This window comes from Hemiscyllium ocellatum, chromosome 43 (assembly GCF_020745735.1).
Source record: "Hemiscyllium ocellatum isolate sHemOce1 chromosome 43, sHemOce1.pat.X.cur, whole genome shotgun sequence".
Lineage (NCBI taxonomy): Eukaryota > Metazoa > Chordata > Chondrichthyes > Orectolobiformes > Hemiscylliidae > Hemiscyllium > Hemiscyllium ocellatum.
In genome coordinates, this window is record NC_083443.1 from 13,694,631 (window position 1) to 13,709,856 (window position 15,226).

General features: G+C 42.2%; 1 protein-coding gene across 4 annotated transcripts in view; it reads left to right on the plus strand.

Moving 5' to 3' along the window:
- Nucleotides 1–15,226, plus strand: part of pald1a (phosphatase domain containing paladin 1a) — a 256,800-nt gene that overhangs the window by 81,732 nt on the left and 159,842 nt on the right. For all 4 annotated transcript variants that reach the window (XM_060854041.1, XM_060854042.1, XM_060854043.1 and 1 more), the window contains 3 exons: nucleotides 4,139–4,214; nucleotides 11,858–12,009; nucleotides 12,248–12,344. In XM_060854041.1, the coding sequence (XP_060710024.1) occupies nucleotides 4,139–4,214; nucleotides 11,858–12,009; nucleotides 12,248–12,344 (325 nt within the window). The remainder of the gene's footprint in view (nucleotides 1–4,138; nucleotides 4,215–11,857; nucleotides 12,010–12,247; nucleotides 12,345–15,226) is intronic.

Genomic DNA, 15,226 nt, shown 5'->3' on the forward strand with positions numbered 1-15,226 from the left:
GAACATTTTTCAATTACTAGGTGAGAAATAGCTCAAATATGTATTTGTTTTCTGCCAGGGGAAAGGACAGCACAGTGCCTCTCAGCGCCAGGGAACTGGGTTCAATTTCAGACTTGAGTGCTTGTGTGTGGAGTTTGCATATTCTCTCCGTGGGTTTCTTCCATGTGCTGTGGTTTCCTCCCACAGTCCAAAGATATGCAGGTTAGATGGATTGGCCATGCTAAATTGCCCTGTAGTGTCCAGGGATGTGTAGGTTGACTATGGGAAATGCAGGGTCATGGGGATGGGGGAGTAGGGGGGATTTGAGTGAGATGCTGTTCGGAGGGTCGGTGCAGACTCGATGGACTGAATGGCTTGCTTACACATTGTAGGGACTCTATGATTAAGACATTTAATTTCTTGCTTTGCAGACTCACCCTCCTCAGATGAAGATATCAACATGTACCATTCAATAGAGCCACAGTTTCCTAGTACCTCTCCTGCATCTCTGGCAGTGCTGCTGTTTGGCAGCTTGGAATCTGAGATATATCAGGAACCCTGGTTATTGTCCAAATACCTTGCTGGAGTGGGTGTGGAGAGAGGAACTAGACTAGAGGATGGGGCAGTTAAAGGGCAGTGCTGTGGTAAAGCACAGTGTTGGATTTGGTGGAGGGAGGACAGGAGGGTGTATCTGGATCTGGAATTAGGTGTGACTACCCCCCCGCCCCATGCCAATAGTTTAGTAGCCAACTTCCTCTTTCTGTTCAGGTGTATCTACAAAGTTTGACAAATTGGGTGAGGTGTTTTAAAGGCTGCGGTAACCTTGAAGTTGTGTACTGCCATCTGCACAAGAAAATGGGAGATCATTTTTAAAATGACCATAATGAAAGACAGCATTTATCGCTGTGTCTTTTTCTTACTTATGCTCTCATGCATAACATATCCTGTGAACCATTACAATGGCTACCTTATCAGCTGCCTAACCGTGTGAGTATTGTGTGTCTGTTGTGTGCATTGCTCTTGTGTGTGGTATTTGCCCCACCCCCTCCAGGGCAAGGGTGATGCTTGCTCATGGTGAGAATCTGCAAGTGGGTTTTTTAATGTGGGGAGGCTATTGTGCTGCAAGGATCACACAATTTTGGCCAAGTGGGAGACCCTCCTAGTGCTACCAGATTCACAGATTGACAATCAATCTCATTTGCTGCCTTCCTGACTCCTTCCTGTCACTGTCAAGTGTCGATGTAAGTCTTTAACCTGGAGCTTCTGGCCCAGATGTAGGAACACTGTCACTGCATCACAAGACCTCTATATGTACTGGAATGGAATGAGATGGTAAGGGAGAACAAATTAAAAGTTGCTGGAAGCTCATACTTGCCAGTAATCAGCCATGATACAATGTTCCTGTGAGCAAAATAAATGTCCAGTTCACAGCCCCAGTTAGTATTGTTTAGTCTGATGCACCTTGATGCAATGCTACAGCTTACTTGCTTTCTTCTAAAATTCCATTGACATTTCCAAGTTTACGTAAAGGAGATATATTTCCCACTGTTTTACTGCAACCTTTCTTTGCTGTTTATTTTAATGGCCTGCATTACATCAAGTGTCTGGAAAAGAACATGTTCTTAGCTCAGATGGGAGTTATTTTCCCTCTGTATTCTACAGCATGACTTCAGTTTGGAATTCAGGCTGACGTTTGAGGAAGAGACATGTTGCTGAAGGCCACAACATTCTGATACAACATTGCCCATTTATGCCAAGCCATGGTTCAATGAGCTGAAGGATCAATCATTTGACTTTAGGGGGAGAGGAAGAAATGGTATAAGGACCAGGAGGCACTTCTTCAAATCCTCCTTAGTCCTTTTAGTATCCCTTGAGCACACAAGTGATTTTTATTTGACGTGTTATCCAAAAGGTGCAGCAGTTGGTGAAGAAGGCCTTACTCTTGCTACTATTTTCTGCAGCAATGGAGCTCTCCCTCAAATGGTAGGCAGCATCATATGCTGAATGCATAAAGTAGGCCATTGGGTAAAGTTACTGTGTCTGCTGGGAGCCTCAATGTGCCCCAGGTGAATGTTGTTTAATGTTCGAGGTAAGTTGGAAAGTTCCAGTGACCCCTTTGAAACAAATTGTAAATGCAGATTTCCAACAGTTTTAACTTCAAGGTGACCATCGAAAAATTGGAAGTGGATAAATCACCTGGACCAGATGGGCTACACCCTAGAGTTCTGAAGGAGGTAGCTGAAGAGATAGTGGAGGTTTTAGTAGTGATCTTCGAGATATCAAGAGTTGGGAAGGGTGCCAGAGAACTGGAAAATCACTAATGTAATCTCTCCATTTAAGAAGCGGGCAGAGCAAAAGATGGGAAATTAAAGGTTAACTAGCCTGACCTCAGTCATTGGTAAGATTTTGGAGTTCATTGTTAAGGATGGGATTTCTGAATACTTGGAACTGCATGGTAAAATATGGCAAAGTCAGCATGGTTTCATAAAGGGGAGGTCATGCCTGACAAATCTGTTAGAATTCTTTGAGGGGGTAACAAGCAGGTTAGACCAAGGAGAGCAAATAGATGTTATCTGGACTTCCAGAAGGCCTTTGATAAGGTGCTGCACAGGAGGCTGCTGAGTAAGATAAGGGCCTGTGGCACAGCCTTAGAGTAAAGAGGGAAGACCTTTTAGAACAGAGATAGACTACTTTCTAGCTAAAGAAGTTGTCTGTGGAATTCGTTGTCACGGAACGCTGTGGAGGTCAGGTCATTAAGTATATTTAAAACCGAGATAGATAAAGTCTAGATTGCCAAGGCGATCAAAGGTTTCCGGAAGAAAGCAGGAAAATGGGGTTGAAAAATCTATCAACTATGATTGAGTGGCAGAAAAGACTCAATGGACTAAATGGCCTAATTTCTGCTCCTATGTCTTATGGTCTAATACCAACAAACCTCTCCCCCACTCACATGATAATAGTCTCCTAGTTGAGGACGCATTAAATTCTCTCCATTGAGTCTGTTCCAAAATTTTGATTCAATATATTAAACACAAAATCTATTTGAAGAGTTCTATAAATCCCCAGCTCGACACAACCTGTAGATTTTCCAGAATGCTGATTCTTGTCCAAAGACCTTCAGTAGCACGTTGTCTGCCGTGTGTTGAGCAAAGAGGCAGGTCCCAAATGTAGCCCAGCCAGTATAGGGAATGAATCCATGTTATTGACACCATCTGATTCATGGCAGTCAACTGAACCAACCAGCCAACCTCCCAAAGAATCTGAGTTGCCATGGCAACATATAAATTTGACATCTGGAGGAAGAGCACCTCATCTTCCGCCTAGGAATCCTCCAACCACACTGGATGAATGTAGATTTCTCCAGCTTCCTCATTTCCCCTCCTCCCACCTTATCTCCGAACCAACCCTCTGATTCAGCAACGCCCTCTTGAGCTGCAATCTTCTTCCCGACCTCTCCGCCCCCACCCCCTCTCAGGCCTATCACCCTCACCCTCACCTCCTTTCACTTATGGTATTTCCAGCGCCCTTCCCCCAAATTCCCTCCCCCCTACTTTTTAGCTCCGCCTGCTTGGCACACCAGCCTCATTCCTGAAGAAGAGCTTATGCCCGAAACGTCCAATCTCCTGCTTGTTGGATGCTGCCTGGCCTGCTGTGTTTTCCAGCACCACATTTTTCAACTCTGGTACTCCAGCATCTGCAGTCCTCACTTTCTCCTATAAATTTGTATGCATGTTTGAGTCCAGGGTGATGAATAGACTTTTGTAATATTCATATTCACACAAAGATCACTCAGCGGTAATTATCTGCTCCATACACACCCACCAATGTATCACTTAAAACCCCTTTCCTCCACTGCTCATTATATTTTCTTTCTCTTGATTTTATCTAATTATTTCCCTGACTCATTCTCAATGTGTGTTGGAAGAAGAAAACCAATATGTCATTTGTAATCTCAGTCAAAATGTGGAGAATTCCTTGTTCGCAAGTTGTTATTTATGCACAATTTGTTCAGCTACTAATGTTGCATCCCATGGATCTTAGTAATGAACAATTATTATATGTAGCCATTAATAGGTGATGTATAATGATTTCTAATGGATTGGAGCTGTGTATTCATTCCTGTTTGTGATAATGTCTTATTTGATGCCTGCTGTTTTAGGTACTATCGATTACCGCTGTCTGTGGATGGGTTACCACTTCAGTCACAGATAGATGTCTTTATTAATTCACTCAGGGTAAGTCCGTAGTTCACTTAGGATGATTGAAACTGTCCTGATCTGCAGAACATTTTTTAAAATTTCCTATTCTTGTGGAAGGACCTGTCAACAGGGCAGCTGCAGCTCATTGGGTTGCACTTAGACCTTGGGTTCAGAAGTTATAAAATCAAGACCAATCTCAGACACTTGAGCCCACATTTCAGATCGACCCTCCAGTGAGCTTAAATGTCTGAAGTTTCATCTTCTGGTGGAAATCTGAAACCAAGACCTCTTTTGCTGTCTTAGGATAATTTTCCTTAGTGACCTGGCCAATATTTATCCTTTTGACAATGTCTCAAACTGACCAGATTATCTACTTCTTTGTTGTGTGTTTTATTATTCATGAATGGAATGTAGGCATTATTGGAAAGGCCAGCATTTGTTGCCAATCTGTAATTTCCCTTGAAACGAGTGGCTTGCTCAGTCATTTCAAAGGTCAGATCAGAATTTTACATTGCTGTGAGTGTGAAGTCACATGTAGATCAGACCAGGTAAAAATGGCAGATTTCCTTCCTCAAAGGACATAAGTGAACCAGATATACAATTTAGCAAAAATGTAGTGATATTATAATGGTCACCATTACTACGGTGAACTTTAAATTCTTAAGTCTCTTTTTTGAATTATTACATTTCATTTCCACTAGTTGCCATGATAGGATTTAATTTGTGTGCTCAGATCAATAGCTTGGGGCTCTGGATTATTGCTCAGTGACATAAGCAACAGACCAGCAACCCCCCAAGATGGACATTGCTGTTTGTGGAAACTTGCTGCATGCAAGTTACATTGCGACAAACTATGCTTCAAAAGTACTTGATATATCCTCAGACCAGGAAAGGTGCTATACAAATGCATGTCGTCTTGATCTTCATGTTTGGGTGTGGTTGCACTTAAGTGCCTTGGCTGCTTTATGTTCTTAATCCTAAATATCCCAACACTTTAGGGATCTGTTGCAGGCTATTCACAATGGTTAGGCCAACCCCAGTTTGATTTTTCATCAGTAGATCAGTGAGATGTTTATGGCCAATCATATTATAATGAAAGGCACGCATTAAAATTGGTTAGACCCCAACTGCTTTCTTCGAGGTTAAGCCATATAATGATCATGAGTTATCCTTCCAATACACCTACTTTGCTTCAGCAATTTCATCCTTTTTTGGCAATAGAAGCAGGAACCTGAAGACACTTAAGAACTATTTCGATAAGCCCTTTCATACAGTGAGTGGTCAGAATCTGGCATTCACTGCCTAAGAATGTGGCAGCAACAGATTCAATCCAGTCCTTGCAGAGAGAGTTGATTCTTTTCCAAGAAAGAGGAATATGCAGATTATGGGGAGGATGTGAGGGAATGACTCTTGGAGGTCTTTTCTTATAGGATAGTCATTACCTACGCTTTGAACTTAGTCGAGGCTAAAAGGTCGGTGTGGACTTGTTGGGCCGAAGGGCCTGTTTCCACACTGTAAATCTAATCTAATCTAATCTAATCTAAAGAGTTTTTTTTAAAAAATCAAATAGTTCAGTTATATAATCACACACCTTGGGAGCAGGTGGGAGTTGAACCCAGATGGCCTGTTTCAGAAGTAGGGACACTACCACTGCACCACAAGAAACCGCTTAAATGACTACTTCCAGGGCAGGGAACTTTATTTTTTTTAAGCCTGTTTTCTGAATCAACCTGTTCAGTGATGCTATTGCACATCTCTGCAGCAAGTGCAACTTGAACCTGGGCCTCTTGGTTCAGGGGTAGTGACACTACTACTGTACCACACTCAGGCCCCTAGTGTAAGTTAATTCCATATTTTTAAAGTTAGACTCCCAGTTTCATCATCAGCCACAGTGGGATCTGAACCCAGATCCCTCAAATGTTAGCTGGCTTTCTGAATTAATAGTCTTGTGATAATACCACAAGGCCTTTGCCTTTTGAAGAGCTATTGTAGAAATGTCAAGTTAAACGGTTTCTCCTCTGTTATAAATTCTGTGCTTCAGTTTTGAGTTATATTTAAAACTATAGCACAGAAATAATAATAAATTGTGACAGAGCTGCTGAATAGGAAGAAAACCTGCTGTCCTTTGTGTGACTCCAGTTCCACACTCCAGATAGTTGACTTTTCATTGCCTTGTGATAGCTGAGAAACCCACTCTGTTGTGCAAGGTGCTTGCTCCTTACCTAATAGTACATTTACCACAGACTACAAGGGGAGAGGCCAGTATTGTCTTATTAAGGGATGGCCAAGAAAATGCCAGTGACACACCACGTCCCTTGAGAACATTTTCTGTAAATAGGGAATTTTTTATGTGAGAAGCACAGTCCAGTCTGTGTTGAACTAAGGGTTTGATAATGCCTGGCACGCAATACAAGGATATCACATGCCATCTAGGGGAAATATACCCTTTTTCCTCTTTGTTCTCAGTGAAATATTTTTATATATCCACCCCCCAAGGATATTAGCTGTCTCTGCATCTTGTAACCAGAAATCCACTTGTTAGTTTATGCTGTGTTATTAAGTAATTTGATCTTCCCACGCCAATTACACTTATCTTCGTGCTGCCCTAATCTCTTTTGGATTAGTTTCTTCAGTGCAATCACAGAGCCTAGAAGAGCGACAGATAGAGAGAATGTATATGGTGATGTTTAACAAAAGAAAATGAGCTGCACTTTTAAAAATATGTTTGGTGCTTTCATTGCTTGGTTATGCACACAGACGATTGAATTGAGGTTTTTTTTGTCTTTATTTTTCTTGGAATTCAAGCTATTGGTTGGCAAATGGGCTCCTTGCCAACCAGTCAACACTCTCTTCTCAAGAAGTATAAATTGTTGTTCCTTTTGAGATTTGGTATTCTTGTAGAAATCTTTATACTCAGCAATACCATTGGATTGTGCTATCAAACAACTATAATAAAATAGATGTAAAAACACTGCAGATGGTGCAAAAATGATATTAGCAGGTGTAACCTTTCAGTACTGGTATCAATTTACTAGGAACGATTTCGCAGATCAGAGCTATTTCCCCTGGAAAAGAGCAGGCTGAGAGGTGAACTAGTTGAGGTTTGTAACAGTCTCAAAAGTTTGAGGGCAGGTGTGGGGAAGATATTTCTCAGGGCCTCAAACATAAAATAATTGGTTAATTCAGGAGAAACCTCTTTACCCAGAGAACACTGAGGAGCTCAATACTACAAGGAATATATTGAGATGATTAGCAGAGATGCATTTAAGGGAACGCTAAATTCTCACTTGAACGAGAAATGGCAGGTTCTATTAATGGGAGAAATGGGTAGGCAAAGCCCTTTCAGAGCATAGACTTCTGTGTTTTATAGAGATCCTGGATATTGACTGAGCAGCTCTGCCTTTTGCTAATTTTGCAACTTTTGACACACTTGCAGCCCTGGACGGAGGTTATTTCATCCAGTCAACACCTGCAATTGAACCTGGCGTCCATGATTAAATGTGGCTCATTCCATGGTAACTAGAGAACTGTGCTGATCGACAATGAGAGACCACACTAGACAATATTGTGTGTGGCTCCGTAGTTACTCCGTGTCTATATGGTTGTGTCCTGGCAATACCCATGAGGTTTTCCAATAGAGGTTGGCATTAGCTGAAGTTGTGCCTCACAGTATTCAGGGAACAGCACCTGCAGTGGCGGATACCTTGTGACGTACGTTCAGATAGAAATCCCTATTTTAACTTGACCTGGCCAACAGGAATGGATGGGTGTGTGTTTCATATGAGTTTGGTTTGGAGAGGGGTATGTAAGTTGGCATCCAATCTGAACTCAGGAGGAGGGAGTTAAGCTAAAAAAAAAGGGCTTTTGAAAGTTTCCTTTCTTTCTGTATTAATATTGCACCCGTCCTTTGAAGATAAATTACAGATTGTTCTTTGCACATTTAAAGCTGAAGGTGATGCATTAGTTGAAAGCATTAAGTTAAACAGTGGTCTTGACTCTGCAGTGTTCCAAGTCTGTCTGTTTTGTTTCATCCTTCTTAAAACAGTTTGGCTGACGTTCTTCCGTCATTCATACACCATTCTCGTCTTGCCATTTTTGGGCAGGTTGTGCAGTGCAGACAAACTATCTCTCCTGCAGAAGTGCCAGAGCTTCTGCAGCTTTGCGTATGTGAGTATGTATTCTACAGATTACAGTAACCAAAAAAAAAGCCCTAGCTTCTTCAGTCTCTTTAGACCAATGTGGAACTAAAGTTATAATGTTTATTTATGCAAAAATCATTGAGTTAAACATTACAGTAATGGAATCAAATGATGGTGATATGAAGAGTAAATTGTATGCTGCTTAATAGGAAGAGTAGAGTTATACAGCACGGAACAGACCTTTCAGTCCAACTCTGCCCCATTTGCCAATATTTGGCTCATATTCGTCTAAACACTTCCCATTCATATACCCATCCAGATGCCATTGAAATGTTGAAATTGTACCTGCCTCCATCACGTCCTCTGGCAGCTTGTTCCATACATGCACCACTCTCTGTGAAAAAGATACCCCTCAGGTCCTTCTTTAAAATCTTTCCCCTCTCACTTAAACCTCTTGTTCTGAACTCCCCCACTCTAGAAAAAAGACTTTGTCTATTCACCCTAACAGTGCCCCTCATGACTTTCTAAACCTCTTTCACATCACCCCTCAGATTTTGACACCACAGGGAAAAAAATCCCACCTATTCAACTTCTCCCTATGACTCAAACCCTCCAGTCCCAGCAACATCCTTGTAAATCTTTTCCGCACTGACTCAGTTTTAACAACAACTTTCCAATAGAAGGGCAACCAGAATTGTACGCAGTATTCTAAAAGTGGCCCCAACAATGTCCTATACGGCCACGACGTGACATCCCAACTCCTATACTCAGTATTCTGACCAATGAAGGCAAGCGTGCAAAATGCCTTCTTTATCCCTCTGTGACTCCACTTTCAAACAAACTATGCACCTGCAATCTGAGGTCACTTTGTTCGGCAACACTTCCAGCTTTTGCTTTTGCTGCTGTTCATACAATCATTGAGGTATTGCTGGATTTAGTTATGAGCATTTATATCTAAAAGGAGTTGCAATAATCTGTCATACATGTTTTGAAAATCAAATCTGGCTCCAATGTATCCTGTCAAGGTGTTTGTTAAACCTTTATTCCAAGCCAGAAAACTGGGAAATATTAATAATTTTGGGATGTGGACATCACTCGCATTTATTGTACATTCCTAGTTACTCTGATCGAGTTTCACAAGTCATTAATGTAGTTAAATATTGAGAGCGGACGGTTCTTGCCTAAGCATGGTCAGTACTTGTACCACCCTGTTGCAGTCCACATCAGTTCAGCCTGGTGAATTATAATGCACTTTGTGTTCTTGTGCACAAAATCTGGGTACACAAATTAAAACAAGATCTTGTGGTGCCAGTTTCTGCTTCCTGAGCCAGAAACTCAGGGTTTGAATCCTGCCTGTCTTTACAATACGCATTCGTAATGTGGTCAGACATTTTGTAACATACACAAATGGTAGAAAATAAGAGCAGGAGAGATTCCTGGTCAGCCATGATCAGAATGTCTCTACCATTATGTCGGTAGCTTCAGATTGCACCATGTATGCACACAGCAACCCGGTCTCTGAGTGAACTGTAATACCAACACCACCACAGATCAAAATATGCCTTGCATCAATCCTATTTTTTGCCTTTGTAAAGCGTTGGCTTGATCTGAAACTCCTTGATAACCCCTTGCTTGTTTTGTGACATCAAATTTATCTTTTAATGCTGTCACCAGCACCTCATTAAGGAAAAGACAGAATTGTACGATACAGCACTTCTAATAACCATAGAAGGTTTAGATCCTGGTGCTGTAACTTGAAGAGGGTAGATGCCCACATCATTACACCACCAAGAGGAATGGTTGCAGTCGAATCATTCACTAGAGACAGGGCATTTGGCTCACGTGGTGATACTATTTAAAAAAGGCTGTAAGGAAAAGTCAGGGAACTATAGACCGGTGAGCCTGTCATTGGTAGTGGGCAAGTTGTTGGAGGGAATCCTGAGGGGCAGGATTTACATATATTTGGAAAGGTAAGGACTGATTAGGGAGTGTCAACTTGGCTTTGTGCATAGCAAATCATGTCTCACTAACTAAATTGAGTTTTTTGAAGAAGTAACAGAGGATTGATGAGGGCAAAGCAGTGCATGTGATCTATTTGGACTTCAGTAGGGCATTCAACAAGGTTCCTCATGGTAGACTAGTTAGCAGGGTTAGATAACACAGAACACAGGAAGAATTAGCCATTTGGGTACAAAATGTAGAAGACAGAGGATAGAGGTGGAGGCTTGCTTTTCAGATTGGGGGCCTGTGACCAGTGGTGTGCCACAAGGATTGGTGCTGCTTTTCATTATTTATATAAATGACTTAGCTATGAACGTAGGAAGTATAGTTAGTAAGTTTGCAGATGACACCAAAATTGGAGGTGTAGTGGACAATGAAGAAGGTTATCTTAGAGTACAATGGGATCTTGATCAGATGAGCTAATGGGCTAAAGAGTGGCAAATGGAGTTTAATTTAGATAAATGTGAGGTTCTGCATTTTGGAAAGGTAAATTAGGACAGGATTATACACTTAAAGGTAAAGTCCTGGGGAGTGTTGCTGAACAAAGAGACCTTGGACTGCAGGTTTATAGTTTCTTGAAACTAGAGTTGCAGGTAGATAGGATAGTGAAGAATGCATTTGGCATAGCTGCCTTTATTGGTCAGAGCATTGAGTATAGGAGATGGGAGGTCATTTTGCAGCTGTACAGGACATTGGGAGAAAGTGAGGGCTGCAGATGCTGGAGATCAGAGTCAAAAAGTATGGGGTTGGAAAAGCACAGCCAGTCAGGCAACATCCGAGGAGCAAGAGAGTTGATGTTTCAAGCATAAGCTCTTCTTCAGGAATGCTTGAAATGTCAACTTTCCTACTCCTTGGATGCTGTCTGATTGGCTGTGCTTTTCCAGCACCACACTTTTTTTGTACAGGATGTTGGTTAGGCCACTTTTGGAATACTGTGTGTAATTCTGGTTTCTCTGCTATGGAAAGGATGTTGTTCAACTTGAAAGGGTTCAGAAAAGATTTACAAGGATTGCCAGGGTTGGAGAGTTTGATCTGTAGGGAGAGGGTGAATAAGCTGAGACTATTTCCCCAGAGTGTTGGAGGCTGAGGGGTGACCCTTTAGAGATATATAAAATCAAGAGGAGTATGGATAACGTAAATAGGCAAGGATTTTTTCCCAGGGTGGGGGAGTCCAAAACTAGAGGAAAAAGGTTTAAGATGAGAGGGGAAAACTTTAAAAGGACCCAAGTGGCAACATTGTCACGCAGAGGATGGTGTGTGTATGAAATGAGCTGTCAGAGGAAATGGTGGAGGCTGGTAAAATTGCAACATCTGGGTAGGTATATGAGTAGGTAGGACTTAAAGGGATATGGGCTAAATGTTGATAAATGGGACTGGACTTGTTTAGTATATCTGGTCAGCAGTGATGAATTGGGCAGAAGGGTCTGTTTCCATGCTGTACATCTCTATGATTGTTACACTTAGATCACAGAGGAAAGCATTTGTTCCTTAAAATACCTTTCTTAATCACCATGTTGTATGGATGTTTTATATTTTTAGGAGACTCCAAATCTCTTGCTTCTTCAGAACTCTGAAAGGCCTCCGCCTGCATTAGTCTTCAGCTGTCAGGTTGGAGTTGGTAGGACAAATTTAGGAATGATACTAGGAACCCTTGTGATGTGTCATAGAAAAGGCTTTCCTGAAAAATGGGGGTAAGTAGACATTTTGCAGTTGAATAGAATTTGGAACCAAAAATGTGAAATGAACCAAAATGCAATACGGGTGATGTCTCTGGTTGCGAGTCTTATTTTATGCTTTGTTTTCTGGCTCATATCTTGATGCCTGAAAGTAAGGTGGCTTTGAGCAAAACAGGAGCATTCCCTGACATTTGATTGCATTGCGATGAGCTTGATGAATTTATTCTAACTTTATCCTTCTTGCCCTTTGCAGAGATAACCAGAATACTAGTGCTAAAAAGAGGGAGCATTTGCAGATGATCCAGAACTTTGTCAAAAGCCTTCCGATGGGTCAACAAATTGTGGAAGAGGTCAGTGTTGGTTTTACTATTTGAGGGCACAGACAGGACTTACTGCGAATTTATGGTTTGATAACTTGTTGGCTACTAATTTGAGAACAAGATCTGGTTCATGTTGCTGAATGACCAAATCAAAAATTCTTGTCCATGTATTTAATTTCCTTCTTGGCCTTGTTCCATCTTGATCTTCTGAATTCCTGCAGGTATACAACATTCTGTTGTTTGAACCTTACTTATTCTGTTGAATTCAGTGTCATATTTTTTGCCTCTCCCTTTCCCACACTTTGCCACCAACCAATTAGATCCTAGACTTCGGAATATTCTCCTTCAATTCTCTCTATGTTGCATAAAGTCCGCTTCTTTTTGATTGCCCATATTCAACTTTCCTCCTTTGGCTTCAGGTCTGCTTTTTTAAAATTGTTGAGAAGCACTAATCCCCATATCCTTTAGTATTGAAAAATCTATTGACTTCTGGCTTGATTATATTCAACTTAAGAAGCTTGGCCGCACCCAAGCTTGGTTGGCACCACATTCACTACAGGAGAAAGTGAGGACTGCAGATGCTGGAGATCAGAGCTGAAAATGTGTTGCTGGAAAAGCGCAGCAGGTCAGGCAGCATCCAAGGAGCAGGAGAGTCGACGTTTCGGGCATGAGCCCTTCATCAGGAATGAGGAAGGTGTGCCAAGCAGGCTAAGATAAAAGGTAGGGAGGAGGAACTTGGGGGAGGGGTGTTGGAAATGCGATAGGTGGAAGGAGGTAAAGGTGAGGGTGATAGGCTGGAGTGGGGGTGGGGGCGGACAGGTCAGGAAGAAGATTGCAGGTTAGGAAAGTGGTGCTGAGTTCGAGGGTTGGGACTGAGACAAGGTGGGGGGAGGGGAAATGAGGAAATTGGAGAAATCTGAGTTCATCCCTTGTGGTTGGAGGGTTCCTAGGCGGAAGATGAGGTGCTCTTCCTCCAGTCGTCGTGTTGCTATGGTCTGGCGCTGGAGGGGTCCAAGGACCTGCATGTCCTTGGTGGAGTGGGAGGGGGAGTTGAAGTGTTGAGCCACGGGGTGGTTGGGTTGGTTGGTCCGGGTGTCCCAGAGGTGTTCTCTGAAACGTTCCGCAAGTAGGCGGCCTGTCTCCCCAATATAGAGGAGGCCACATTGGGTGCAGTGAATGCAGTTAATGATGTGTGTGGAGGTGCAGGTGAATTTGTGGTGGATATGGAAGAATCCCTTGGGGCCTTGGAGGGAAGTAAGGGGGGAGGTGTGGGCGCAAGTTTTGCATTTTTTGCGGTTGCAGGGGAAGGTGCCGGGAGTGGAGGTTGGGTTGGTGGGGGGTGTGAATCTGACGAGGGAGTCACAGAGGGAGTGGTCTTTTCGGAACGTTGATAGGGGAGGGGAGGGAAATATATCCCTGGTGGTGGGGTCCGTTTGGAGGTGGCGGAAATGACGATGGATGATATGATGTATATGGAGGTTGGTGGGGTGGTAGGTGAGGACCAGTGGGGTTCTGTCCTGGTGGCGATTGGAGGAGCTGGAAGTAGAGGAGATGTGGTGGAGAGCATCGTCGATCACGTCTGGGGGGAAATTGCGGTCTTTGAAGAAGGAAGCCATCTGGGTTGTACGGTGTTGGAACTGGTCCTCCTGATACTACCTACAACATTCATCCAGCAGTGTGTACCACCTACAGAATGCACTGCAGAGATTCACCAAGGCCTCTTCAACATCACCCTTCAAACACTTGGCTACTACTATTTAGAAGGCTAAGTGCTGCAGGTTTGTGGGACCACCATCACCATCTGCAAGTTCCCCTCCAAGCCACTCACCAATCTACAGTGGAAATATGTTGTCGCTGGTCCAAATTCTGAAACTTCCTCTCTCAAACCATCATGGGTATCGTCCAGACACACTGCAATGGCTGAAGAAGGTGGCTCACCACCACGTTTTTAAGGGAAATTTGGAATGATCAATAACTGTTGATCTAATCAATACGGAGCACATTCTATGATCAAATAAATGAAATAAATTCACAGCTCTCTCGGTAGCACTTTCCAAAAAAACCCTCTTTCCTTGAGTGAAGAAGTTTCTGCTCATCTCAGTTTTAAGTGTCCTGCAGTGGATGAAAGTCAATGTTACTTATTATTTCCCATGGTCTATGTGTCATCTTCCACTGAGGCATTTACTAGAGTGACAGAGCCTGAATTTTCTTGAATCACATCACTACGTTTCTTTCAATGAGAGTTGAAAGTGTAATATAAATGTGTGTGATAAGAGCACAACAATGTCAGATTGATTTCTCTCTAGCATAGAATGCTGTGGTTTTACATAACTGTCCAATGCAGTCTTGTGAAGGTCTTTGAAGAAGACACCGGTTGAGGTACGCTGTTTAAAGTTCTAAGTGACACTGGACTTCAACCCAAAAGTTGACAAGGCAATACTTTCCCTAACCTTGTTTGGAAGTGTTTGAGTTGAGATGAGATTTTGGATCAGATGAAGCATGTTGATCTTCTTGGAGTTGATTTTTAGGTTTTGTAATTGTGAAGCGACAATGAATGAGGAGTGAAACAAGAGGTAGAATATTCACAAGAAAGGAACTGAATGATTATTTTTCAAGTGGTAAAGTGAAGTTGAAGTCATTTATTATTCAGCTGAAGTGTGAGATTGTTTTATTTCCTTTTTTTCTATAATCTTCTACCATTCATTTGGAGCTTCAGGAAAAAAGATTTCAAAGATTTCTATTATATTTAGTGACTGATTTAGCTATTTCTGAATTGTGGAGCTGCAAATCAATGCACAAAGGAGCTGATAGAGAGCAGGCTTTCCATCATGAGTTAAATTCTAGCTTGTTAAATCATAAACTCATGAGCATAGCAGTAGACCATGCAATCCTTTTGATCAACAATTTGGTCA